The sequence below is a fragment of the Apteryx mantelli genome, chromosome 3 (assembly GCF_036417845.1).
Source record: "Apteryx mantelli isolate bAptMan1 chromosome 3, bAptMan1.hap1, whole genome shotgun sequence".
NCBI lineage: Eukaryota > Metazoa > Chordata > Aves > Apterygiformes > Apterygidae > Apteryx > Apteryx mantelli.
Genome location: NC_089980.1, coordinates 46,820,381 through 46,848,337, shown reverse-complemented (window position 1 = coordinate 46,848,337; position 27,957 = coordinate 46,820,381). Strand labels below are relative to the sequence as shown.

The 27,957-nt window shown below is 36.1% G+C and overlaps 1 protein-coding gene across 1 annotated transcript in view; it reads left to right on the top strand.

The window, feature by feature from the left end:
- CRIM1 (cysteine rich transmembrane BMP regulator 1) overlaps positions 1 to 27,957 on the top strand; it is a 218,404-nt gene that overhangs the window by 116,302 nt on the left and 74,145 nt on the right. Inside the window, exons 5-7 of the mRNA XM_067293293.1 lie at positions 6,789 to 6,910; positions 19,191 to 19,373; positions 22,918 to 23,115. Coding sequence (XP_067149394.1) covers positions 6,789 to 6,910; positions 19,191 to 19,373; positions 22,918 to 23,115 — 503 coding nt within the window. The remainder of the gene's footprint in view (positions 1 to 6,788; positions 6,911 to 19,190; positions 19,374 to 22,917; positions 23,116 to 27,957) is intronic.

Genomic DNA, 27,957 nt, shown 5'->3' with positions numbered 1-27,957 from the left:
TTTCTTTACATGGCACGTATGTTTGCTTTTCCAATTATCATTTCTTAATAATGTGCTGGCCATCTATTTCCACCAGCAAGTTTGCAAAAAGGAAAAAGATTATGAATGTCATTTGACAACCAGTTTCTGTCTGTTTTCCTGAAAGACTGGAATTAGAGGAATATTGGAGTTAGTGCAGTGAATTATTTATAAAGCTATTATTTGTAAGTGATTTTTGATTTGCCATCCTTAGGGATTGTATTTCATTTATATGAGGATCAGATATCATAATTACTCATTAAGTGCAGTAAAATAAGAAATAGAAACTTATATTATCTATCATTGGTTAACTATCATTGGTATGACTTCTTAACAAATATTTTATATTTGGTTTTGAAATGTTGGTTATCTCATAATATTGTGGAAGGTGAGACTGATAAATGTACTAAAGATTAACTGAGACAGTGGCAAAAATGAAGACATCTTAAGCGGAGAAAGGCGTAAGTTGTTAAGGCAAAATATGAAATATGAGGAAAAAATAGACTGGTTTATATTACAATTTTATTCATATAGTGATGAATTCAAAAGGGGCAGTACACATACCGTTGTACTTAGTCAGTGGCCAGTAGTTTTGTGCCTGCTGGTTCCACAGCATGACTTCTTTGTGACTGTTCTTTTTTCCCTTCTCATCACTCAGATAAACAGAACAGTAGATCTAACCTTATTCAGAGGATGAAATCAAGTCTTTTAGTGAAATGAACTGTTTGGATTCCAGTAAACCTTGGAAAGATGATAATTTCCTTGATGTGAATGCTGATTTTTACTACCTTCCCCCCTGCTTGCATCTGTTTGCTATTTCCTAATGCTAATAATTTGCAAAACGTACACAAAAACAGTTGCTATCTGCAATATCTTTAATTAGAAGACGACTATCTAGCTTTTATAATATTTAAATGTTCCATGTATATAGAGATTACTGTATTCATGGTAAAAATAGCTATTGTAGCTATTGTATTGGGTATCTGTTTGTAATAACATTTGTATTTATGTCTATATCCAGAATTTTAGAAAGAAATTCTTACTTGGTACACACTAGCTTTGATTTCCAGATAGGTAAACCACCTGGAAACTTAGAATTGGAAGAACTTTGGGTCAGTTCAGATAGAAGTTATGCAGTTTTGAGCTTTTGGAAGTGGTCTGTTAATAAGTGTTATCTGCAACTTTAGCAGTTCATCTGCCATCTCTTTATACAGTAGTAGTATTATTGATTTTCAAAATGAGATACTAAAAGCTTTCCAGGAAAAGAATATTTTAATTACTGGTCTAGTTAATCATACTTTCAAAACTTATAATGACCTTGCAATTTTGGTCTAAAATATTTCAATCTCTACATCTGAAGATTTAGAAAAAATGTAGCTGAACCTGTTGGATGGAGGTATCCAAATGGCTTTCTCTTTGCCCCTGTAGAGTTACTGTTTTTGCATAGGACTGGAGTTAATTTTTCCAAGACTAGCGTTTGTTTGATTCACTAGGCTGTAACTTGACCAGTTTAGGAACTCATCATTTTGCCTACTTTAACTCATGTTGTAGCTCCAAGTGTAGATAGTAACATGGAAATAATCCTTTGCTGACTTTGAGATTGTCGTGATAATATTTCATTTTGCTGTAGCCTAATCTCTTATACCCTATGCTTCACGATAGGAGGGTCTTGCTTTTATTCTCTTCTTCTTTCCAATAGCTCATCAAGCTTGGATAATGCGGAGAGTTCTCTTGAATATTCCTTACTTTATAGTATCCTTAAGTGTTCATATTGTTGACAGTCGTCTGGAATTTTTTCTGTTATGTTTAGCTAGTGCTAGTGCTGCTAATGTTAACACAAAGTCTGTTAGATTTCTGTCCTGCAAGGAGAGAAGAAGGACCGTGATAAAATCTCCACAGGAATTTGTTGCATGTTTCAGGAATGCTTTTCTGCAGCCTCAGTGCTTCAGATTTCATTTTGTTTTATCCTCAAAATAAATATTTCCCATCCCCACCCCAGCCTTCTCATTCAGTGGTACTAACTCTTTCTTCCAGGATAACTGTTCTTATTTTCATAGCCAGTGTGCCTTTTGCCTGGAGATATCTTTTGATCCTACCATTAAAGCATCTTTTCTGAGACTACCAAGCCCTTCTCTCTTTTCATCTGCTTAATTACAGAAGTAAGTGAACAAAGATGTTTAGATTTTAAATAAATATTGTCATTTACAAATATTTGATTTATTTTTTTCTTCTTCCTTTTCCTTTTTGCACTTCTGTTGACATAAAGTAAAAAGGAAAATGATGATAGAAATACAAAAAAGAAGACCCAAACATAAAAGAAACAAGCGATGATATTATTTTGAAATTGATGGACATAACTGAAGGAAATTTAAATGAAAAAATGTCATTTGTATTAGTGAAGCAGTTACCTTCGTGAATTTGTAAAGCATTAATCACTTCATGTGGTTAATGAACATGAGGACTCTTGGTTTCTTCCTCACCATCCTGCCACCTTTTCAGGTCTACTCCATGATGTCTCTTGGATGATTGTTTGATTTCTTTCTCTCTCCTTCTCTCTCTCTCTCTCTCTCTCTCTTTTTTCTGTTATTTCTTCTTTTGTGGGACTGTTCTTATTTGTTTAAAGGCTATGTTCTTCCTTGCCAGCTCAATCTCCGTAATGGTATACGCCAGTGTTTCCAGCAATGTTTGCTTAGAGCCTTTGCTCCTAAGGGGTGGGGAAAGATACTGGGTGACAACTTCTTGGAACCTCAAATATTGAACTCTCTTTAATCTTGAAACCTTTCAATTCCACTGCGTTATCTGAAGTTTTAGTAACGTAGCTGTAGCCTGTATAAAGAGATGAGACAATGTATGAAGTCCTCCTTTTCTCTTGGAAGCTTTCCTTGCAGTAACTTAGGCTGCGTCTGTTTTCCTTAGATGAGTTATGGTTATACAGAAAGCAGCTTAGAGGCTACACTGTGCCTACAGATCAATAGTCTGGACTGCTAAATTTTGCAGAAATTATTTAGAATGATGCATGACCACTATGAACAGGCTTATTGCAACCTAGTCTACTAAACTTTTCCAAACCTATTGCCATGATACCAAGGCAAGGACATTCTACTGCTGCCTCTGATAGAGCACAGAGCTGGAATACCACTTCCCTTCTGTCCCTCTTCTCCAAAAAGCACTTCAGAAAAATCTAGTAGTATAAAACTGATTTTGCTCTTTTAAGAATTTGATCTCTTACTCAGAATTTTCAGGTGTTGTCTTGGCAATGTTACAGCTGTGCTCTGCTACCAGATTTCCTTGAATTTCTTCCCAAAAGACTTCTGTCTCCAAAACAGTGTTTTCCATGCTAATAGCCTGGAATATGGTCAAAGATTTCCCTAGCAGAGCTGGCTGAAAAGTGTGCAGACTATTTAAAAGTCCATCTTTCTCCTATGCATGGATTTTTTTGGATTATGCATAAACATTCTCCTATGTGTGGAATTTTTATTTTTTTTTCTAATCAAATCGGAAGTCAGTCTGTACGATTTTAAGGAGTTGGGTTTTTGTTTGCTTGCAACTGTTACAGGTTCTTTTTTTTCCACTGAATGATTATGCTGGTCTTTGGTTACTCTGAATGGGAGGGATCCTTCTCTACAGAAAGGAACACTGGCTCCCACCAATCTTCTAAACATGTTTTTCAGTTCTTGTTTTGTGAGATGGTCATATTTTAAGTTATTGAGTCTTTTGGTGACTTTTATTTGTTTTGGTATTTTTTTTTGGTTGGTTATTTTTAAAAGTAGTCCCAAGAAGAAGGTAAGAGAACAAAAAAAGTATGAGAGTTATTAATCTAATTATTTAATATTCTGCAAGGAACTCGAATTTTTATGATAATGAATGTGATATAAAGAATTGAGAAGGTACAGGCATGTTTGAAAAAGGTTATTGTGGAGGTAATAAAACTGAGATTAGTAATTTCAGCTCATGCGACTTGGAAATTAGCGTGCACAACTATATTTCCATGGCGTCTACCATTTTATTTTTGAAAATATTTGTGTGAATTTTCATGAATTTTCAAATTTTGAAGTATTCTCCTAGAGATTTATTTTTTATGCTGAATGCAGGCTAGCTGAAATGAAACTTAGTATTTTTATTGAGGCTTTTAAAATCACTCTCAGGTTGTGTGTGTGCATATATAAATGTTTTGAAAGGGATTTTTTTCTTCTTCTTTAGGAAATATCAGCACTTATTTTATTTTTTTTTATTGTTATCACAAGGGAAAAGCAGCTTCTGAATCAATGCCTACTAGATAGGTTAAGGTACAAATTTCTTGAACCTGCTAATCATTCTTTTCCATCGATTTCTAGAGATAATTTTTCTTCTCTAAGTATCTTTATTATTTGGGCAGTAAAAGGTGAGATAGCCTTACAAAATTTTGCAAAATTACTTTCATGTCTTTTTTGTGCACCGTTGGCTTTTTCCTTTCTTTTAGAACACTTCTTTTGGCCAAAGGTGTTACATGCAGCCTTCATCTGCTGGTACTCCTGGATATATTCTTCAGTAACCGCTACTGTTTGCGGGGGAGGGGGGGATGTCTTTGTGTTTGTTTTGTAGGATAAGGTAAAAGGGAACAAACGAAATAGGGATACATGTTTTCTTGTAATTTTCTTTCGAGAACTCTCTCTTCCAGGTGTGCCTTCTACACCCTTTTCTTTCTTTCTGCTCCATGCATCTCCCCCAACCCTCCAGCCGAAGAGAGAAGCTGAATCATCTTAAAGGGAAGCCACTGTCACAAATCCTTTGGGGTTTTTTGATCCCTTGTAGTAGGAGCCATGCTTCCCTTGTTCCTTCTGCCTCTCTGAAAGCAAGTGCATGCAATAAAGAAAACTATTAAATTCCCTCTTTTTTCTGTATTTACAAATAAGTTAAGATGTAAAATGACTGTCAAAAGCAAAGGTATGACGAATAAAACTCTTGGTTTCTAGACTGCCATTTTTTTTAGTTCATTATGCTTGACTATTATGGTAAGCACAATACTATCAAACAGAAACCCTGAAATATCTGTTTTGTAAATATTGCTATACTTTATTATATACATGTTCATAGAGTTAGATTGCTTCACTTTGTCTTGGCACACTTTTATTTGTGAAATGTGGTATAATAATGCTGATTTTTCAAGGATTCATTTGCCCCTTGATAGTAATACTCTGTTATAATGCAGTATTTTAAAAATCCTTTTCAGGTAGTGTAAGATAGGTTTTTAATCTCTCTCTCATTAATCTTACTTGTGAATGCTGTTACATGCTGCCTTGTAAGATACCACTCAGAAGGAAAATAGCAAGAAGAGATACAAGTAATGACAAGTAATCTCACAGGACCTATCTGTTGGGAGCAGGCTCTTCCTCTCTAGTTGTATCCTGGTCTGAGATGAAATTGCTGTTGGGCAATTAAGGAGGCATACATGGTAGAGGAGAACCGAGCTTCTTGCTCTTTAAGGATAAAGAATAAATAAACTGAATGAGTGCTGATGATGCTTCTTGCTAATGGCTGGTTTAATTTGGGGATTCTTTGGAATAGTTAGATATATTTTAAATAGAGTTCCTATTTTCATTTGCTTTAACTCATAATTGCAGGATGATGCTTAGTTCCCTTTTTCCTTTTTTGAAATTCATATGCATTTGTTGTATGCCAAATTAATCTACAAGTTGTTTAAAAAAATTCCTTTGAACTGCAACTGGAAAACTTTGCGTGCTGTTCCCTGCCATTTTTCAGCTGTAATATTTGCATATTTTTCCCTGTTCATTTTGTCCTATACTTTTATTGAATCATGGCTGCTTACCCCTACAGTATGTCACCTCGTTGTGGCAAGAACTCTGTTAAATGTAAACTTATGCAAGTCTGAAGTGTTGGACTTGGAAACAGTGCTGTTAATATGCTGGCATGTGCGGGGTGTCACAGAGGAACTTCATTTAAAATTCCATAAAGCAAAGAATCTGGAAACAAGCATGTGACTACTGCTTATCTGCATTTTATATCTTCTGGTTCTTTAGGCTGCTTTCTTAAGTAAATAAGTATTACCCTTCTCATTAATGAAATGTTCTTTACCTATTAGAATGATCCAATATGTAAAACTAATCATAGTATTTTGTGTATATCTAGCCTTCTCCATTATTTGGCATCCTACGTAATTGGTTGCCCTTCTCTAAACTAGAGGTGGCACCATCAGAAAAACAGAGACCATGCCGTTCTTTTGACTTGGTACAGATTTAATGATTCTGCATGATACTTAAGGTGTAAATTACTTATCTTCCTTTCTCTTTGATTATTCCCCCATACAAAACTGGGGAATGAGTGTTTCCTGATGAGAGGACATTATTCCTTCTAATGAATAGGTTTGGATATTGCGATTAATTAGTTTTACCAATTTAGATCTTGCAGACAGAATTGAAGGAGAAGTCTAAATCAGAAAACCAGAAGAATAAAATTATTTTCAGTCTGAAACGATAGTTTTCTAAATGTGTGCATACAGTACTAGACAAGTGATGATGTTGCACAGTACCGTTATCTTGCTTGCTGGATCAGGAAACCATAAAAAATAACTCAGTTTAACTTATCAACATGAGAGTTTGTTTTTTTCAATTTGGTCATTGGGTTAATGAAAGATGATTCTAAAATATGAATATATTAATACTAATTCAATAACTGGAACTTGTGCTATAGCTTACCGTTTTCTCTTTGCTTATTCTTTCCTCTCGTGCGTGGCTTCATTAATTTACGGGTTTTTCCCTTTTCTTTGGTTTCAGATGCGAATGTCTCTCTGGTTTATGTGGTTTTCCCGTGTGCGAGGCAGGTTCCGTTCCCCAAATAGTCTCACGTGGAGATGGAACACCTGGCAAGTGCTGTGATGTCTTTGAATGTGTCAATGGTATGTGAAGTTTTCTCTTGTACCTGGGGAGGAGTATTTTATTTGTCTGTGGGACATATTGGGTATTTGGTTATTTTTAATGTGTCACGATTTAAAGCAAATAATTTACATGAAGTTTGTTTAATAAGAACAAACTGGAAGTTGTATTGAAGGTATTTAAGTGGGAAAATGTGTCATTTGAAAGTGGTGTCTAGCTTCTTTAATTTCTGAAGCATTTTTCCCTATAGCTGCAGGGATTTTTAGTTTTGGCAAAAGACTCCTCATCACCCTGAGTTGTTCAGGTTCTCCTTTGCCAGTAACAAACACTGTAGTGTTCACCAAAATTCACTAAAGTGATTTTTTTGGCTAAGCACTGAGACTGCTATTTGCAAGATGCTGAACAAAAGCATGCTGTTTAGACAATTGGGTTCATTTTAAGAAATATATACAAAATATTTTTTAGCATGAATGTAAAACCTTTGAAAATTATAAGTCAGTGTCTAAGAGCAGACTGATTCTCATTCTTTGCTTCTAGATATAAATGTTTAGAAAAAGCTCTGTTTAAAAGCCTTAAATCTGTTACATAAGTGACTATCTCAGGACTGCTCTATGCTATTCCTATGGTGTGTTGGAAGGAAATTTAGGTATTTGACTAATGGTAGATAGAAAAGGAAAATTATTCTTGAACATTTGTATGCTCGGATAATTTCTGAGAACAAAAAATTGCACGTTTGTGCTTCCGTAAACACTTAATCTTGTTCGGTTGTGCATTTATATTCTTGAAACAGCTTTTACTTTTGCATTCTTTCACTACATATGCACATACATTTATATAGACACCTCTCCAGGGGGTTTTTGATACTTGCAGGCAATAATACTGGAAATGCTGATTTAAAAATAAATGCAAATATTTAAATACTTATTTAAAAATAATACTTGGCACGTATATAGTACCTACTTTGCTCTAGTAGTAATAGGGGCATTAAATATAAAAAATTAACTTTTTCATGTGAATAATAGAATTTGCATTAAAAAGAATCACAGCCTGTTTAGCTTTCAGATCAGTTCTTTCAATATTTGGGGTAAGATTGTGGATACTGTAGAATTAAATGCAGTTTGCCTAATTTGCTCGTATACCACCTGTTACACTAAAATAATATTCATCTTACTTTGTTTTGTATTCCTGCCATTCTGTTAGAACATTTTGATTTGCGAAGTTTTAAGCATTTGATTTGTGTGGTACACTTCAACATAGTGCTCGGTTCAGGATTTACTTTGGTTCTTTGAATAGAAAATGCTAAGCCAATTTCCAAGGTGACGTCATTGTTCGTCTGTAAGTCTGGTCTGTAAGGTACAAACAGCCTTCCTAACGCTCCTGTTTCTCTTTGGTCCGTAAATTATTTGTGGGAATGGCTATTGAAGCTGTTACAATCTGTATCATGCAGTGCTCAAAAATGTGTTAGAGCCGTTTCAGTTGCCCACTTCCTTTCATCATTTGTCATTTTTACATCTTATTTCCCAAGAGAAGTTGTACTCATTTTGCATAGTTAACAGTGAGTTTTGGACCGTCTTTGCACTATTGCTTTGGCATCATTGCCTTATTGTTTACTGTAACTCACTCCAAAGATTCAGCCTGGTATGGGGTCAGGTTTTCTTCTTGTCACTCAGGCTTATCCATTCCTAATCTTCACCTTGGTGTAGGCTATGAAGACAGACTAAATTGGAAGGAGAAAGAGGAGTTTTTGAAGGGAGCTTGCTGCCAGAGAAGGGAGCAGAAAGGCCAAATGGGAGGAAAGATAAGGTTTGTAGGAAGAGAGAATCTTTTGTTGTGTTTACGTCCTTAAAGCATCAGTACTGAAATACTGGAAGTACTGTAATGTGAAATGCAGGAAAGTATGAAAAATATTAAAAAATAGTTCCTCTTTAAAAAACGAAAACCTTTTTTTTTCTGAGAAACCTGGTTGGAAAAGTTAAACAGGTAGATATAATCTGGTTTTTTTAAGGGGCATTTGTCTCAATACCACAGTCTGCTTTAAAAAAAAAAAAAAAGAAAGAAAAAAAAGAAAAAAGGCTGTACAATGCAAATTGGATATGCTTTAAATGTATTTAGAACCGAGATATTTCAAGCTGCAGTTACTAATGATGCTTCAGTATGGAAAAAGGAAACAGTCATAGGTCTAAAGATGTTAAATATTTTTATCAACAAGCTGGGCGCAACTATGCAATGTCTGCTCTTGAGACTTCTGCATGTGACATTTGGATTGTGTGGCAGATAATTAGTAAAGGGAATGGATAATGAGAACTTAATCTGTATTGCTTTACAGTTTGGAGTTTTTCAAGTGCTGTTTAGTGTAGTCAAGTGCAAGTCATATATCAGGGACAAATAATGCAAGCCACACCTGTAACATAGGCAGTGATGTCCTTTGAAACTAGTTCTGACAAGAACTTACTAGATAAAAGTCTAGTGCAACAACAGACTGGGGGGGGGGGGGGGGGAATCCCTGCCATTACTTTTGTTAGTTTAAAAGGCTCTCTGTGAGATTGATAGTTAACTATACAGCTCTGTTTTTTAGAAGGGACTTGAAAATGCAGACAAATGCAGAAGAGGCATGGCATATATCAATGGCAGATGAACAAAATTTCTTCACTTCATTAAAAAGAAGTTGCCACTGAGGTAATGAAATCCAGATCAGTAAGATATAGGACACACACTGTTCTCAGCAGTGGGGGTGGTTAATTATTGGCATGAACTGTCAGGAAGATGTTGAATTCCTTATCTTGTTGTTTTAAAATTAAGATTAGATGCCCTTTTAAGGGATGTGTTTTAATCAAATGCAAGTTATTGGGTTTATATGTAAGTAGGGAAATTGTATATTCAGTGTTACCAGCTAGTCGAACTAGTTGCTTCTTCTGGGTTTGACCACCTCTGAACACAATCAAGAGGACACATACACAATGACATCAGTACAGTTTTCCTGGTATTACAACATCTATTTAATGATAGAAAGCAGAGGAAAGAAAAAAGTTGTCAGGAACAATATTGATCATCTGAGTTGCCTTAAAATCAAAGGAATGTGTGAAGAGTGAGTGTACTTAGACTGCAGAAATAAGGTTTGTGCACAGGGCGGGGAGGGTTAGGTAACCCTAATGGTGTGCACTACATAAAAGCAAGCCAACCTTCTGTAATATTTATTGCCATTCTATCACATTAGCACATTCTTGCAAAGTTGCATTTTCACAGGGAATTTAGGGAGGCTTCCTTTAATGAGCAGAAAAGAGGTCTGTTGCTGTAGAGCAGCACTGGTGGCCAGTTGAGGAGGTAGGTAGTGTACAAGAACAGCAAAGTGAGTGTAACATGAAAGATAAGTTCTGATGTGAAAATTGTTCACAGTATGTTCTCTTTTCTGGTGAGCAGATCAGTCTGTTTCACAGACATTTTTTCTGGATTTAACAAGTGATTTAGAATGCTCTATTACACATCTGTAGATCTTTGTGTGCTAATCTTTGTAACCAATGCACACTTTAAATGTCTCAAACTTGCATTTGGTTGGTCTGTCTTAGAAAAGTATATTAATCTGTAGTGAAAGTCTTCTACAGTCCTTGTTCTTTGTAGATATTCAAGTTTTTCTAGTTATTCCTGTTTAATTATATATACAGCAGTAAGTCAGTAAGTTAATTTATTATTTCCATGCTGCAGATTCACACAGGGCAAGCCCTTATTTCCCCCATCATGTGTAATCTGCAGTTTCTCATAGTTTGTTAAATAATAAATTATGTAAATGTTATTTATCACTGAAATAACATTTACTCCTGCTTGGGAACAGTCCTAATGTTTCAGTTTAATGATTTATTTGGAGCTTGTTATTAATTATTGTTTCTTACTATGTTGTATCTACTGTGCTTGTAGCTGTTCAGTGTTTGCATAGGTTGAGCTTCTTTTCTGGATCTATGTTAGAGGAAATAATTTAGAAAGTAGCGCTCAGAACCACTTGACTTGGATGTCAAGAAAAAATATATTCGTATCACAGATAGATGATGTTACTAATGGTTCTATGTGGGGGTTTTAATCATCGTGAATATATCCAGAGGTCAGAGTATTTTGTGTAAAACTATTATACTAATGGGGACATGTGTGTTTTTTAAAATGTAGCACCATTGTGCTTAAAATAATTCACCATTAAAATTAACGGATAAGTATTACTGTCATTAGAATGTCACTCTTCTCCCTCAGGTCAATCAATGTAAAAGGTGAAACTTGAAGGCATGTGTTGATTCCTTTCACTTTGAAGGAGAGCGTCTACATAAATAAAACTATTCTGTATTGCTTAAATGGTGGTAGGAATCAAGCCAAACCTCACTTCTTGACACAGTGCCAGAACATGCCGTGTTCCTCTGCCATGATTTATCCCTTATGATTGTTTGGGCCATCCCAAAGTACACCTTGGTCTTTGGCTGTCAAAATTATAGCTGGCACAATGATGATAGCAGCACCTTTGTTTCTTGGTCTTTTCTTTGTCAGAAGAAAGGCTTTTACTCTGTTTAGGGCTTTGTAAATTAAAATCTTGCAGCTGTCTAGAACTGGTGGTGAACACTAACATACAAAGCAATAGTGATATGATTTTGTCGGGTTTCTTTGCTTAGAAGACAGATAACTGCATGTTACTTCTAATCTTATTTTCTTCGTGGCCTTCAGAGCAAGCCCCAGGTAATGCATGAAACAAGATTTTAGCCTGAAGGAAACGAAAGCATGAGTTGCTAAATATAAATCTCTGGCTGACATAAAATGGTATAAATAGAGATATAGCTGCTGTAACTACATTACAGTCACATCTTGCTGCATGGGAATCCAGAGATTAATATAGCAGTGTTTAATAGCTAACAGTTAGCAGGGAACAGCTGCATACATACTCAGATGTGCTCATTTCTGAAAAGTATGAGGCAGATGCAGAGAAAACTAAGACAATCTGTGAAATCTATAGAAAATAACTTCATCTTAATATAAGAAACTGAAAATAGGATTTTTGCCTATTGCATGGTTCCAGCATTGTAACACAGTGAAAGTTTCAGTGAAATTAAGACTGTATATTGCTTTGTTTAAGCATGGATTATTCTGCTTACACTGAAATTTTCTTACTTGTGCTTATCTGAAATCTTTCCTTCTAGAGGACACTAGATAGTATATGGTATAAATTTGGGGAAAATGGAGCAAGAGATTCCCAAGATGCAATCCTTCCCAAAACCCTGCACGTCACAGAAACGAATACAGGATTTCTTCTGATCCACTCTATACTTATTAGTCATTGATTTTTCTCTACTAATCTTGGTGTGTGCTGCCTCTTCTAATTGGAGAGGTTGTAAAGAAAAAAATGATTCAACATTAAATTAAGAGCTCTCAGAGCATCAGGAAATGAATCCAAAGAGGCTGAAAGGTGCATGTGCAACAAGACTGAAACTGTTGGGAGAAAAGAGAGTATCCTGGCTGCCAGATCTCTAATTGGGTATTGATGCATTGGTCTTTTGAATCTAAGTTACACTAAAGCACATACTGACTTAGAACTCTGGCTTAGAAATTTGAGAGCAGTTGTTCAGCATGTTACAGCTGTCTACATCTGTCAGCCAGGGCTTCTACTTCTGAGTGAGATTCCTTTAGTACAACAGCTACTTTAAACGAGTCTCTGATTGCTTTGTGAAAGATGATAAATTACATGTGTTTTGGTTGTGTATGAGAGTGGTCCTAGTTACTGCTTCAATGTAATCCAAGGTCTAGTGGACCAGGCTTCTTCCTGCCACGACCATGCATGAGCTGTAGTTGGAGAATCCTGCCTTGCCAGGAGTGGCTTTGGAGCCTCACTTCAGACCCCTTCCCAGGAGGTGAGGTTTGGGCTTTGGTTGCCCCGTCTGTTGAGATTGGGAGTAGCTGATGCCTGCCCTAAAGGAACAAGCATTGGTAGGGGGAAGCAAGGATGAGAACTTCTGCTGGGATAGAAACTCTCTCCTTTTCTATAGTGCTCTTTTAGACAGTACTCTTGATCACATGGTGTTATGGAAATAATCTATATCATCAGGCTCTTTCACCTGATGTGACTGATAAGCTGTGCTTTATAATTACTTATGTAATTTTTTTCTGCATCTGAGAAAATACTGCTGACATAAATGAGCCATTTCTCTTTTCTCTGTGCTTCCTGGTTTTCTTCAGACTTGCTTCTCTATATAGTGGTACAGCATAAGGAGAGATTAAATTCCTCTTTAATCGCAGATCTTGTCACCTCTTGAGGCAGTTACTCCTCACAGCAATTGCTATTCCATCTTCCTATTCCCTTCATATGTTATTAAGTTATGGTATGGGAAAGGATAGAATTAAATACTCAGTGAGTTTTGAATAACATAAGGACAAAGTCCAAATCACTGCAGTCATTCATATTGGTTAATGAAAATGAGATGCTAGGTAAATTCTGTGGAATTGATGGTATGTTGTGTACAAAGAATATTAGATGGTAGGTGGTGCAGATCTCTGTGGTAGTAAAAATAAAGCAATGGTTTCAGTGAAGTAATTTTTTTTATCAAACTAAATTTTCTTGATAAGCTAATAGCTTCAGTACTATCATGACTGTTAAGAATTTGTAGATGCTTAAACCTGGACAAGGTTGCCAACACTTGGGAGGACAAGGTTAGAATTCGATATTTTTCTTGAAGAACTGAAAAAATGGCCAGACCTGTACAAGAATCCTACTGCTGAGCATCATTATTTAGCTATAGTGCTAAACCACAGCCTTATGCTAAGTTTGGGGGGGAGGGGGGTTCCTGCAATTTTTAATTTCTCTGAAGCATTGGAGGCTTATCACAGATGGAGTCAGAATAAGTGATGGGTTGTGTCAGTACTTTTAGTGGTACTGAGATCTTTTCAGATGCCTGTGTCCTGGTAAGGTGCCTAGGGCTAAACTGATCACAGCATGTATTTTCTCCCTCTATTAGATTAACAGAGACTATTGGGATTTAAATGCATTACTCTGTTATGTAAAACATGACTTGCTTTCAAGAATTCTTGGCCATTTTATTTAGAAAATTTGTGACTATCCTGCAATTCTAGAGCACTACCAAGGAGCCTGTAGACCCAGGCTCTTCCTTTGGCAATTCGGTTGCTTTTTCTGTGGTAGGGCTTGACTTACTGCAGGATGTTAAAAAGTAGTCCTACTGTATTTCGAGAAGTATATGTAGATGAACAAGAGAGAGTCCAGAAGAAAGTGACAGAAACAGTAAGACATTTAAAAGCATGACCTGAATAAGAAAAATAAACATTGAGAGAAATGCATGTGTTTCATCTGTAAAAGAGGATGGAGGCAGAGATACAGTCTAGCCTGAATTACCCTTGCTACAATTTGAGTAATTTGAGTTCAGTTAAAATAGTAAAACTGGGGAATTATTTAATAGACAGGTTGCAGTTTCTACATTACAGATGGTTTTAAAGAAAACATGAAACCAGGGATAATTGAGGTAGAGCTGATTTTGTTCAGGTATCTTTCAGCCTTCTTTTCTATGATTCAGCCTCCACCCTATCTTTCTCCAAGAGGAGTGCCTTAAGCTCTTGTCTGCTCTGTGTAAAAGGAGACACACATCAACCTCTGCAAAACAGCTCTCTTTCCTCTGAAGTTCTCTAAAGCTTACTGCACTTGGATCTGCTGGTGAGATGGCCAGAGAAAATACTTAGGTTAACGATTCCATGGAAGGTAGGCACTGTATGTCTTGTGGCAGCTGCACACAAAGTGATTTCTAAAGCAGTGATGCAGCCTTTCTCTACTAGCAACCTTACTATGTAGATGTGGTGATTTCCTTGATGCTTTAAAAGTGAATTGCTGTATTTGACTTTTTCTGTTATTGTTTTTCCTCAGTGTCCTCTGCCCTCTACAGACTGTAGGTGCCACAAAATAATGTTTCTTTCCATTAATGATTTTGCAAGTATAAAACATTTATGAGTAATTGCATTGACCATTACAAATAATAGTTACAAGTTTGTTTTAGTCCTGTCCTCTCTTTCTAGATTACCTTTTTTAGAAGATGCAGGACCAAAGGACTTTCAGAATGGTCCTGCAGTTGTGTTTATATTACTTAAAGCAATATTTTCCCTATGATCTGAAGAGTAAGAACCCAAATATTTTATTTTCCACATAGCTTGTTCTGAAATATTTGCAAACAAACAAAAGCTTATAGTGTGGTGTCCTTTAACACTGTTAAATGGGTGAATTCCCATAAAACATATTGTATCTTTTTTTTAATCTCCCTGTTAGCATAGATTTTGGAAAAGAGAAAGCTTTTGTGTATTTTGTTTATACTGACACAGGACTTAAATTTATCAGCTTCCTTCCCTTTCGTTTAATGGAAAGTTCACAGTACTTGCACCAGTTCCTTCCTGGAGCCTGATACAAATTCTTCTGTATACTGAAAGACTTTCCAAAGTGCTGGAATCATGTGCCTTTTAGTCTTTTAAACAACAGAGAACTGTTTTGAATCTCACTTCCCTTTTGAGCGGGCAGGAATCTCTCTGATACTACAGGAGAAAATGCCAAAACTTGCCAACAAACAGATGCTGAAGCATCTCATGCACTTGGAATAAATGTGTGCTGAATTACTTTCTAGCTAGGAATGGACTGCAAAACTTAAATGTACTTCTGAGCTGTTTAATGACTTTAATCAAAGAAAAATCCCAGCAATGGGGAACTACCGAAATCTCAATACTAGAAATTTTATTTTTGACTAGGTCAGCCAGTAGAACTATATTTGATTAGATTTAAAAGTACAAGGTAAAATATATTAGAAAACTGATTTGATAAAGCAGATTGTATCTGTTTTCAGTTCAATTTGAAGGTAAAGGTCTTCAGAAATTAGCATGGTTTATGTCTATGTAGTGTGCAGCTGTGTGGTTCAGTGCGACTCTGGCTTTAAGGCTCTTGCTCCCAGAACAAAAAACGGCTGTGGCTACATGAGGCAATATGTGGAGCTAAATTTGTGCCAAAATTCTTTCTCACTTAACTCCGGGGCAGGAACTTTTATGCCAAATCAAGTACAGTCTCTCTTAGTCATGCTTAACTTTGTATGGGATCAGAGGTCTGATATCATCTGTTCTACCACAGTTAGTATAAAGCCAGCATAAACTCTGTATTGTTCTGGGTACTGTCCACTCTGTTCTGACTCCTTTCACAGATACTCCCTCACACGTCTGTGCTTGGTCTAGATCAACCGTGCTTTACTGGGTTATCTGATAGCTGGCAGACGTTGAATTAATGTTCATGAATCCATGGCCTGAGTGTCTGTCTCTTGCCTACTGTTTCATGATGGTAGCTTGCGTCAGAAAAGGGATTTGGTGCTTAGGAAGTTTTAAGTGCTTTGTGCTATAAAATTCAGTCAGTTTAAACTGCTTTGTTGCACAGCAAAGCTTTGAGACTTGAAGAATTCTGTCTTTAGTATTTTCTTTATTAGTAGTCTTTGAATTCAAGGTTGCCAGCCTTTAGGAGAAAATGCATTTATTCAATGTTAACTTTTAATTATCAGCATTTTCTTACTCCTTTGTGGCTGCCGTATGTATTTGACAGCATAAGTGTTATCTATGATATTAGGTTTTCACTTTATGAATAACTAAAGCCAATGTTCTTCATTTAGGAAACGGTACTTGTTTTGGCTAGACTGATAGTCTTAATATTGCAGGCTTAAGTACAATTCTAATGCAAGTAATCCTTGTCTCCCAACTGAATGTATATGATTAGCCCAGTAGTTTAACGTGAATGTATACACTACCATAAATCTTGATGTTTAAAAAAAAAAAAAAGAAAGAAAGAAATACTCTAGTGTTTTTTATTGTAGGGAAAAAACATACTGTTTCCTTTCAGAATTTACAGTTATTTGTTAGGTCCAGTTTTGGCATTTTAAAAAACGAATGATAGTTCAGGGAAGGAAATGCTTCTACTTTCCTAACTAGGCATGAATTTGTGTCTGCTGTTTGGAGGAAAAAAAATAATCAGTAAAAATCTGAAAAGCTGCTATCAAAATAGTGAAGTCAGGAGCAAAGGGATTAAAGACCTTTTGAGTTGGCACTTTTTCCTTTTTGAGAAAGTTTTTAGACTAACAGCTTGAGATACATAAACTTGAAATATTTTTCAAGTGTTTGTTTATGTGAATGACTTTCTAATGAGGTCATAGCTGTTTTCCTGGACACAGTGGTATTTCCTCTTTACTCTCTTTTTACACTGCTTTCAATGTTATGCCTTCAAGACAGAACAGGCATATGAAAATCAAACATTGCTCAGGATATTTCCAAGTTTCAACCTCAACATTTTACAGTCATATTAAATGGCTTGAGACTGGAGCTGAATATAACTGTGTGTGGGGAGAAATATTAGAGTACTGAAATACTTTAGAATTTTAAAGAAAACCTGTATAAATGTCAAAAGTAACTCAGATGAAAGTTTTCAACACCCTGAAAGTTAGAGGATTGGGGAGGGAGGGTGAAGAATCTGCAAATTCTGAGTTTTCCTTTAAATGTTTTTCACGCTCTATGCGAGATTGAGTACTCAAACTCCCAAAAAATCACTTGACCTCAAAATGGGCATAATTTTCAGCACTATGTTGCTAGGCCTTATGCATACAAGTAAATAGCTTTTTCCACATCATCTATAGAAGTCAACAACATACACAGTTGTCAGCTTTTTTGAATGGCTGAACAGCTTAAAGGATCCTCCAGTTCCGGCGTTCATATTTTAGTGTTGATTAGTATACTACAGGGAGAAATCAGTGCAGGTTTAAGTGTTCTCTATACTGTCCAGAAATTCATTCTTCCCTTTCTTCTTTCTTCCTTTCTTTCCTTTGCTATAGTTAGTTCAGATGTGATGAGATTTGACATTCTTATCTACAGTTTGGTAATGTTTTTAAATCATGGCATTGTTACTGAAATAAATGACTTCCCATTCTCAGAACCTTTGGCTTCTGAGACTGACAGAATCATAGTTTCTGAAAAACATATCTGCTTAACGGGTACTATTTTACTTCAAGTATATTCTCACATATCTTGGGCTAGGTTTGTAGAAGGCCAAGAAGATTAAAACTAAGTTGTTCCCAAGCAGGGAGAAGAGAGAGGAAGATGCACTGGTTGAACGGTGAAGTAATAATTTCTTAGTGATTAATATTGAAGAAGAAATGAGTTGGTATATTCTAGCTGACTATAAATTTGGAGTATTTGAGTCTCAGTAATTGAGCCCTAGGCTGTGGAACTGTGCAGTGGTCTGAACTCCTCCATCTCTGTTTCTGTTGGCAGTATGTGGTGTGAGTGGAAGTTTGTATGTGCTCCACTGGCTGCAAGCTCAGAAGTCTGAGGGAGTCTGTATGGACCACAGTGTGTGCATCTCCTTCATAATCCAGAATTAAACCTCTTTGGGGGGTGGGGGGGATGTTAAATCTACAGTGTGTTTTGCTGTTTCTGTTAGCATCAATTTTTTCATGTATAAGAAGTAAATAGGCCCAAAATATTCCTTTCCAAAACCTTTAGGAATTTCTAGAGGCTTTTTAGTTCCCACTAAATTTAATTAAGAATTTGACTGTAAATTAGTGCTCAAATGGAGGCATACAAGAAATGGTCTTGCTGTGTTTTAAAACCCTAAAGTGATCATATAATAGTTTTATTATAATGAAAGTTATTTGTTTTATGTAAGGAACATAGATGGTCATGTGAGTAGCACAACTCTAGGTTGTTTGAACTGAGATGTATTCAGTTCTTCATACCACATCATGCAGTCATGAAATACACATACTTATCTTTTTTTTAGTACATATCCTTATAGATGGGACAACTATAGTACTGTTTATCCACCAGCGCCTTGTAGAAAGCAAGATTACACTTAAGAGACCAGTTTCTGCTGTTTCTTCTTAAAATAGAAAAAGCTATTGCTTCATGTGCTGAAATTTCAGATAGCTTCTAGCTCACCAAAATGAGAAATATTTAATGCTTATGAAGAAAAGAGTGCCTTAACTTTCTTAAATATTTTAATTTTAAAGATGCAAAGCTTTAATTGTAAATGACTAACTGCTCCAAAAATAATTTTGAACAGTATTTTATTTTTTTCCATTGATGAAACAGACCATAAAATATTCTCTGCATTTAAAACAAAATATATTTGAATTAAAAAAAAAAAGCTGTCTCCATCTCTTTTTGTCAGTAACAAGCAACATGAGTTTGACTACTTCACCTTCATCAATATCTGTAAAATATATTACTCTTTTTTTTTTCCTTCTTTCCTTCTTTTTCTTATTCTTCTTTCAGAAGTGAAGCCAACTTGCATATTTAACAGCATGGAATATTATGATGGAGACATGTTTCGGATGGATGCCTGTCGTTTCTGTCGATGTCAAGGTGGAGTCTCCATTTGTTTCTCTGCCCAGTGTGGTGAGCTACACTGTGACAGGTATTACGTGCCAGAAGGAGAGTGTTGTCCAGTCTGCGAAGGTACAGTATCTATCTAATCCTGTTCATTTATTAATTTTGCTGCTTTCTTTATTTGCCTTTCAATGAGAAAGCAGTATTTTGTTTTATTCTTCTTCTAGATGTAAGTTTGCAGTTTCCTTCTTAATTCAGATATTTTTTGATTCCTGAAGGCTGTATCCAAGTATGCTGTCTGACTTGTTGCAATGTTTTTCTGATGTTGACCCTGCCATCTTTTTATACAGAGATGCTAAAGTTTCCTTTCCCTTGTGCCTCAAAACTTTCTCACAAACGTAGTCAGGTGTGCAATACTTTTTAAGGCCTTCTTCCCAGAGGGCATTTATGTCAAAAACTGTTCCTAATTTCTGCACTAAATCCATAGACAGAGTCCTCCAAAGCAGCACTGGTGGTCCTGACACATTTCTATTGCTTCACAATCTCCTTCAGATCTTCCAGTGTTTGCTCTATTCAGCTAGAGCAATGTATACATCTGCTCTTCTCTACAATTTTGGCAAAAGTAATATAGCACTAATCTGACTTCAGTGTTTTTCTCTTCCTCCTTTCTCCTGTTGACAGCCTTCTTGTCTGCTTGTTAGGCCTGCAATCCTAGAAAAGGATTCTGTGGAAAATTTGATTGACACCCCCCCCCCCCAGCTTATACTAGGAAATACTTGGCACATCTTCTGCCAGAGTACAAACAGGAGTCTAACAGAGGAAGGTGGCAGCGGGTGCTGTATGGTTGGGTCTTGCCCCACTATGAGTCAGGTTATGGCTATGACATAGGTAAATGCCTGTGAAGCACTCCTGGGTCCATGTATTTAAATGTAACCTTCACAGTGACTTCCAAGTGAGCAAAATAAGTTGGAACTCTCAAACCTCCTTTGTCATGAGCGCTCACAAGAGGAGAAGAATCTAATTATTTCTTTATGTATAATACTTTCAAACACTTTGTAGCATACCTAATTTCAGTATCCCTGTAGTTGCTTATAGGAGCAAATAAGCCCCAAAATTATGGTTGTGCTTAATTCCAAACAAAGAATTATAAAAATGAGGAACCTTGTGAAAATGAATCTAAAACAGTCAGCCACAAGAGTCAAACCTTTTCAGGCAGCATAGAATTTACTGAAGGAGGCTTAGGTTGTCTACTGCCTATCAAAAAAGACTAGAGAGATTCAAAAAAAAATCTGAATACTGAAATAGCAGGGTGATAGAAGTTAGAAATTGGGAAGGCATTCTTTAAAGAATTGAAATGATGGCAGGTTGTAGTGTCCTTTATCAGGTCATCTGGCACTCGTTGACTAGCTTGGTTCTATTGCCTGCTTTTCTGACAGGGCTTGTATCACTGAGCCAAGGAAGACTGATTTCTCTGAATGGTTGGAGAATAAAAATACATGTTGTTTTCTACTAACAGTCCCTTTTGATTTAGTTATATTCTTTAAGGTGATGTTAGACATCTTGCTCCCCTTAACATATTATAACTTCCTCCTTCATTTAAGCATTAAAAAAAAAAAAAGCACTGTGATCCATTTCTTAATAACTCATGTTATGTTAAGTGACATCTAATTGACTAGTTAAATCTTTCTTTTAAATGGGCAAAATGTATGCTAAACAGCCAGGCACCTATTCATGCTCCTCTAGTTGGTAAAGAATGTTTATTTCTTTCTACCTACTCTCTATCTGATTATTTCCTGACAGTGATTTTCAATGTGATTATTTTTCTACTTAGGTTTTCTTGGTGGTGGAAATACAAGGAAATACACTCCTTTCTTCCTTTTCCCAACAATTTTAAACTAACAAATGTTAAGATTATATTCATTGTGTAATATAGGCACAAGCCATTCTTGCATTAGCTCCATGTAGGACTTCTCAGCATCAGGAAACGTAATTTGTTAGGCTTAATTTATAGCCTTACACAATGTTGCCCTTTTATGGGCACCAGAAATTTTGTATTTTTACTCATGTAAAAGACTATTGCAGATAACATGAGTCTATAAGGCCTTTCTCTGCTTCCTCTGTATTCATATATCAATTACAATAGTATCCATGAGTTTAATGATAAAATGCACTTCATTTTTTGGAAATGTGAGTTAATATTGGCTGGGCCACAGTAGCTAGTTACAGGTGAAAGGTAACCTTAAAACACAAGAGTGGTAAAGTTAAGAGGTTAGAAAACATTTTAACTTTTAAATGTCTTAATTATTTTCCCAAACACCTGTTTTTGAAATGGCTTAATCCATTTTACTTAAATAGAGTTTAAGCAAAACCCAGGATGAGATTGAATGCCAGAGAGAGGCAGAAATTGTTTCAGTCTGAATATTCCAAGTTTGCTAGGATTCTAAGGATCGTAAATGAATAAGATGGCTTCTAATGAGATAAGAGCTACTAGCACTGCTTTCAGTTTTATCTACACTTAAAATGGATTTCTTCTTTCCAAAGGTCGTTGATGAAACTTCAGAGAAATATCCCAGGTTTCACTGAGTCCTCTTTTTCTGTAGCTAGGACAGCTTTTTTTTCTCAAATCCTTCAAACCTAACACTTCTTGAAAATACACTTGGGTGTAAATGAATGCATCTTGTACTTACTTGACATCTAATGCTTTTAGTTGGATTCATCATGTTAAGATACTGAATATGCTTTAATGTGTAACTTGTATTATTGCCTGTTTTGAAAATTTAACATAATTACTGTGCATTCTCAAATATTTGAGTATTAACAAGTTCACAAGATTCAGAAATGTATTTATTTCAAGTAGTGAATCAGCAAATATAGAGTTGTATGTTTTATTTGCATGAAAGTTCAGAAGAAATCTTACACTCCCCAAATTCTCTTATTTAAATACATGAGTCTTTCTTTGATTGCTAGCAGAAAAATAGGCCTTGAGACTTTTAAGGGCAAAAAGCTCTGACTGAAGTGAGACTGCAAATTGAGCCACATCATCTCTCCAGAAAAAGTAGTCTATCCCCAAGAATGTGATGAGATACGACTTAACTCAGTGTTCTTGTTCCATCAGGAAATGTGTCAGGGGTCTCATCTTTGCTAATCCTATAAAATAGCAGTGTGATGTTGACAGGAGTCATTCAACTAGTTCATTAAGAGGTTTTCAGTTTCCCTAAAAGTCTGTTAAATCAGTACAAAAAAATGTATTGATGCAAGGTTAGGCATGCATTTTTGTTCGGGAGAACAAAATGAGAAAATACTAAAATTAAGGCTCTTAAAACAAAAAAACCCCAGCCATTTGTAGAAATATCTTTTTATTCCAGTTCTGCTTGTTAAATACACAATTCCAATTGAAATGGTTAAAAATAGAACACCAAAAATATGAATATTCAATATGAGTTGAATTAGCATTTTTGACAGTAAATTTTTGTATCGAATTATCCAACTTGTTGCCCATGTTATTTTATCACTATATCACCACACACAATGTGTTTTCTTTTCATGTTCAATAGCAATTACGCGTCTTGCCCCTTTCTATGTAATGCATTATGGTACTTTCGGTTATTTATAAAGTTTAGGCATAATAGGGAAAATAAAGTATCTTGTTCTGTTGCAATTTGTCTCATTTCAGACCCAGTTTATCCAGTAAATAACCCTGCTGGCTGTTACGCCAATGGTCAGATCCAAGCTCATGGAGACCGCTGGAGAGAAGATGACTGCACTTTCTGCCAGTGTATCAATGGAGATCCTCACTGTGTTGCAACAGCCTGTGGGCAGAGCTGTTTAAATCCTGTTAAAGTACCTGGCGAGTGTTGCCCAGTATGTGAAGGTAAGGTACATATTTTCTGTATTACGCTTCAAGTGTATGGCAGTTTACTTCAGAATTTTGGAAGGTTGAATTAGCTGTTATAGCATTGCCTGTGACTGAGTAAACTAGTGTGTGTGTGTGTGTGTGTGTGTGTGTGTGTGTGTAAAAATAAATAAATAAATAAATAATAATAATAATAATAAAAAAATTAAAAAAATAAAAACTAATTTTTGAATACAACTGTATGTGGCAATGTTTGATATAAGTTTGGTCCAACGTGTAGCCAGAGATCAGTTAAGATCAGCATTGTTAGCTGATTCTTACTCTTAGTTACAGTTAGTGCTTATTAACAGTTCTAGGGGAAGTTAGATCCAAATGTACGTCAAAAGATATTTCTGATAATTGGATTATTTCCAGTTTCTTATTCATCAGTGCCATGTATTTACAATGCAAAATCTCTTTGAGCAATGTGCTTTGAGGTTGGACGTAATTATTGTATGAATAAAACTCAATTATTTCAGTGAAACATGATTAAAGCTGGGAGATGAGCTTTGTAATGCATTGTTCATGGCAGGGCTTTACAATAATGCATACAGTTCTAGTGTGTGTCTGCATTTTTAACATAATGAGAATTCAGAAAACAAATTTGAAAAGCTTAACTGAGACAAATTGCTTAAATATGTGTTGGGGGGGAAGAGAAGTCTTGGTTATGCTATTTTTACAAAGACTGTAAAGAGATGATGCAAATCTGATGTTTGTCATCTTGCTGATGAAAGGATGTGGACCTTATCTTCAGCTACTGCTCTGTGGAAAATTATGTATCTTTTCAACCTGGTAATGTTTTAGCCACGTAATGAGGCAATCCTGGTAAGGGAACATATCACTGACCTAGCACCCAATCATGCTAGAACTGCTTCTCCATTTATCCCCCGATTCTACACAGAATACAAATATCTTAAGTATGTCACAGTGCAAAATAACAAAAAGCAGCATTACTTCCCATAGATTTTAATTCTTAGTGTTTGAAATTTAGTTTTCATTACTTTCTGGAAATACCTGTATCTTGTGTAATTGACTGAGAGTTTTAGTTAACTGTATGGAAGTGCTTGCTCAGCCTGACACTTTATAATCATTTATAATCAGTGGAAGAGTGAAGGTTTGCAAAATAATAAATTAAAAACATTCTGTATCATTAGAGTTGTATTTTAGAGTCATAGCTCATCATGAAAGATATGAGGTAAGACTGGCTTTTTCATAGCATGGGAATTTTTTAAACAGTTTATTCAACTCTAATTGGTTATTCTAGGGAACTAGGGAATAAGGGTGTGATGAATATTTCTAGCCCCTTGATGTATTTTCTGTAGAGGACTAATTGGGATGTTCTCATGATGTACAGAGTACATGCTGTCACCCTTCTTTATTTAGTGTGTATGTGAGCAAGCATGGGAAGCTAGCTTGGAGAGATAGATGGAAGGGAATATTTTAAATAATTTGAGCGTTTTTTACTCTAGTGGGAGAAGTATAGACAAATGTTTACTTCTTCCTGTTCCAGGTTGGAGAAAATGGATGAGAGACAGTTGGATTAAATGCTTATCTACATCACACTGAGATAATTATGATTAACTGTGGGAAGTGAATACAGGGTATAGCTTAGATATCCATCATTTATTTCTAAAGGCCACAACATGGCTAAGCTAATGCTTCACTAATGCACCACGCTAATGTCTCTACAGTTTTTTCAGTACACAAGTTAACTCATCTGAACTAGGTTAGGTAATTCTGTGCTGTACCATGGTATACACTTAGAAGCAGATGTAGTGCCTGCTTAAGTCCATAAAAGTTGTTAGGGTTTCTAAGAAATTTTTATTTGTACTTACAATACAAATTATGTCATCATCAAGGCTGATGTATTATAGTAACATCATAGAATTAATATTTAAATATGATTTTTATGTCATCTTAATTGTGTTTTCTTGGACAATAATAATCCAGGTTTCATTGTTTGTCATTTTGTTTGTCATGTTAGCTGCTGTATGCTGTACGCTTGATTGTGGTGGTCTGTTTTAGAGCATATCATCTGGAGGAAAGTTATCCTGAATGGTGTTTTGAGCAATTCTTAACTCGATTTAAGCCTAAAAGCATCGTGTTTCAACTTGGTGTTCCTTTGATAGCACATACTGCTAAGTAAACAATCAAGGGACACTGAAATTACACAGAATGATGGAAACAACAAGTAGTGAAAGTAATTTCCATTCTTGCTGGGAGGGAGGAACCATTGAGGATTTGAGCATACTTAGGCACCAGTGGTCAGAAGATACCTGAAATCACACTCCCTTCCCATCCCTGCCCCCAACAAACAAAACCAAACAAAACAGATGATCACACTACCTAGTGCCAAGATATTTAATTTCAGGAATTTAGATTTAGAAATATTTGAAGGATCAAAAATCAGAATTGTTAAAACTCAACAGTGAGTTCAGATGCTATAACCAGAGATATAAAAAAAACTAATGTGCAAAAAGAAGCTTCTAATGGCTGTATGGGAAATTACTTTAACAGCAGAGACTTGACAACTTATTTTGCAGTAATAATAATAAAAAACTCAGAGACGAACCAATCAGGAGTACAAATAAGCTTTCTGAAGTTATGTTTAGGGCATCAAAAGAGCTCAAGGCTGCTAAAGCCTGGTGATTAGCAGCCTAAATATTTACATTCATTAGAGGGAAAGGTATTATTATATTGGAAGTTTGTTAGTTATGGATGATTGAGTTTCTTTCTTAACCTCTTAATGAAAGATTTAAGAGAAAAATTTTCCGAGAATCCCAGAACATGAGAAAAATCAAAAGCTGTTAGATCTTGATCATCTGCATACTGCATATTTTACTTTTTTCAAAAATAATTTTAAAAGTTCAAACTTGATGGCAGCAGGGACTTGTGCATCAGTCATAGACTTGTGGCCCACTACTGAGGTAGATAGTAGCATCATACGTCTTAAGCCTTAAATCTGAAATTAATAGCATTTCTACTTTGGTGTATGAGTGAAAAAAGTTAGTTTGCTTTCTTTGCCATACAGCCATTGCTTGATGTGACTACAAGGCGGGAAAGAGGGCTGGATGCCAGTGTAGAGAGACACTGAGGGTTCATGAGGGATTAAAGAGGATAGATTTAATAAAGGACTTACACTCCAAACTGTGCGGGGAGCCCCAGGAACTGTGTGGAGGGGTCACTGATGGGAGTCTGCTGGACACACAGGTTGGCTGCCCAGGTGGAACTTGTTGTATCCTAAGGGCCCCTTAAGTCTGCTAGAACGATTTCCTTATCTCAGCTGTGCTAACCTTGGGTAGCTACTGGCTGCGAAGCAGCTAGACATTGTTGACAAAATGGAATATGCATGTCCGGCCTTGATGGGTTTCGGTCTGTTTGTAGAGAGCACACTCTGGGGGTGCTGTCATGTACTCTGCTAGTCACCTTGCTCCTTGCCAGATCTTCTGCAGGTGTTCTCCCCACCCTTGATAACCCAGGTGGCAAGAGGCTAATTAGGTCTTTGTTCCCTGTTTTCCCCATGTAGTAGTACTAAAATGGACAAGTAAGTATGCCTTGGGAAGAGAGGTCTTAATATTTCCAGCCTTCACTTTTTTTTGGGGGGGGGGGGGGGCTTGTCTTATTCTCCTGAATTTTGATAATTGTTTTCTTGACAAAACGATCCTATCTGACACACTGTTTTGTTTCTGCTGCCATCCAGCCAGCTGACGCCTCTTTTCTCTAACTAGGTAGGCTACATGGGTCAGTGCTCTACCCTGGTTTTAATTGGCTTCTCGTTCATTTTTTTGAGGGTTGTTTCTGTTGACTGGGGTATGCTCCCAGCATTCACTGTCTCATCAGTGACCTGCAGAGCTGGTGGAATCAAGGGAAAAGAAAGTTTACTTGTCAGTAGAGACAGTACATCCTTTGAATAGGTGCTCTTTGCAGAGATACCTTTGAATTCATTTTTTTCAGATAGTACCCACACTGGGTTTTTATGTGGCAGAGAGCGAGGCACTGGTGGTGATTATTGCATCTAGGGCTTTATCGTGGCAGAAAGTTCTGGCTAGAAAGTTGGCTGACAGTTCAATTGCTTAATTACATTTTGTGCTGCTACATGAAGTGAAGATCTGCAGGTAATAAAATATTTTCCAGACAGGTTTTTTTCTAAGAGGAATTTAAACTTCAGTGTCAGCCATGTGCTGCTTTTTTACGCACAACCCTGTTAAAACTGCATAACCACAGCTTAACCTGAACTTTGCAGTTTAACATAAGAGCAGAAGTGTTCTACTGAATAGAAGTTCAAGCTTCATTAATGTTGCACTAGCAGCATCAGCCCATTGTCCTATGCTTTCCATCCTGTTCTCCTTTTTCCATCCTTCTGCCTCTCTCACCTCCTACCATTCAGCACAGAAAACTGAAACCTGTTATCTGGTGTGAAAAATAAGTCTTTGTAAAGTGTTACACTTTAAAGGACTAAGTTCTGGGCTCACTTATGTTATATAGTATTGTATTTTCAACTATGCAAGTTATTCAAATAAGGGATGCAAGGCAGTAAACAGTGTTACTTAAAGTGACTTTTTTTCAATAAATGGTCAAAATTAATGTAAATTAGCTGGTGAGTTTGAGACAGTAGTTTATTGGTGATTGTAAGGGTATACATATTTCTTTTAAATGTCTTCCAGTTCTATGACTCACACTATTGAATGTTTGACCACAAGAGAACATATTATGGTGAAATAATGCTCTTTTTATAGCTCAGTTTCAAATGCCCGTGTATAGTAATACTTAAGCAAGCTGTATTATGGAAGTTCTTCATGAATATACTTTACTTTTATTTTT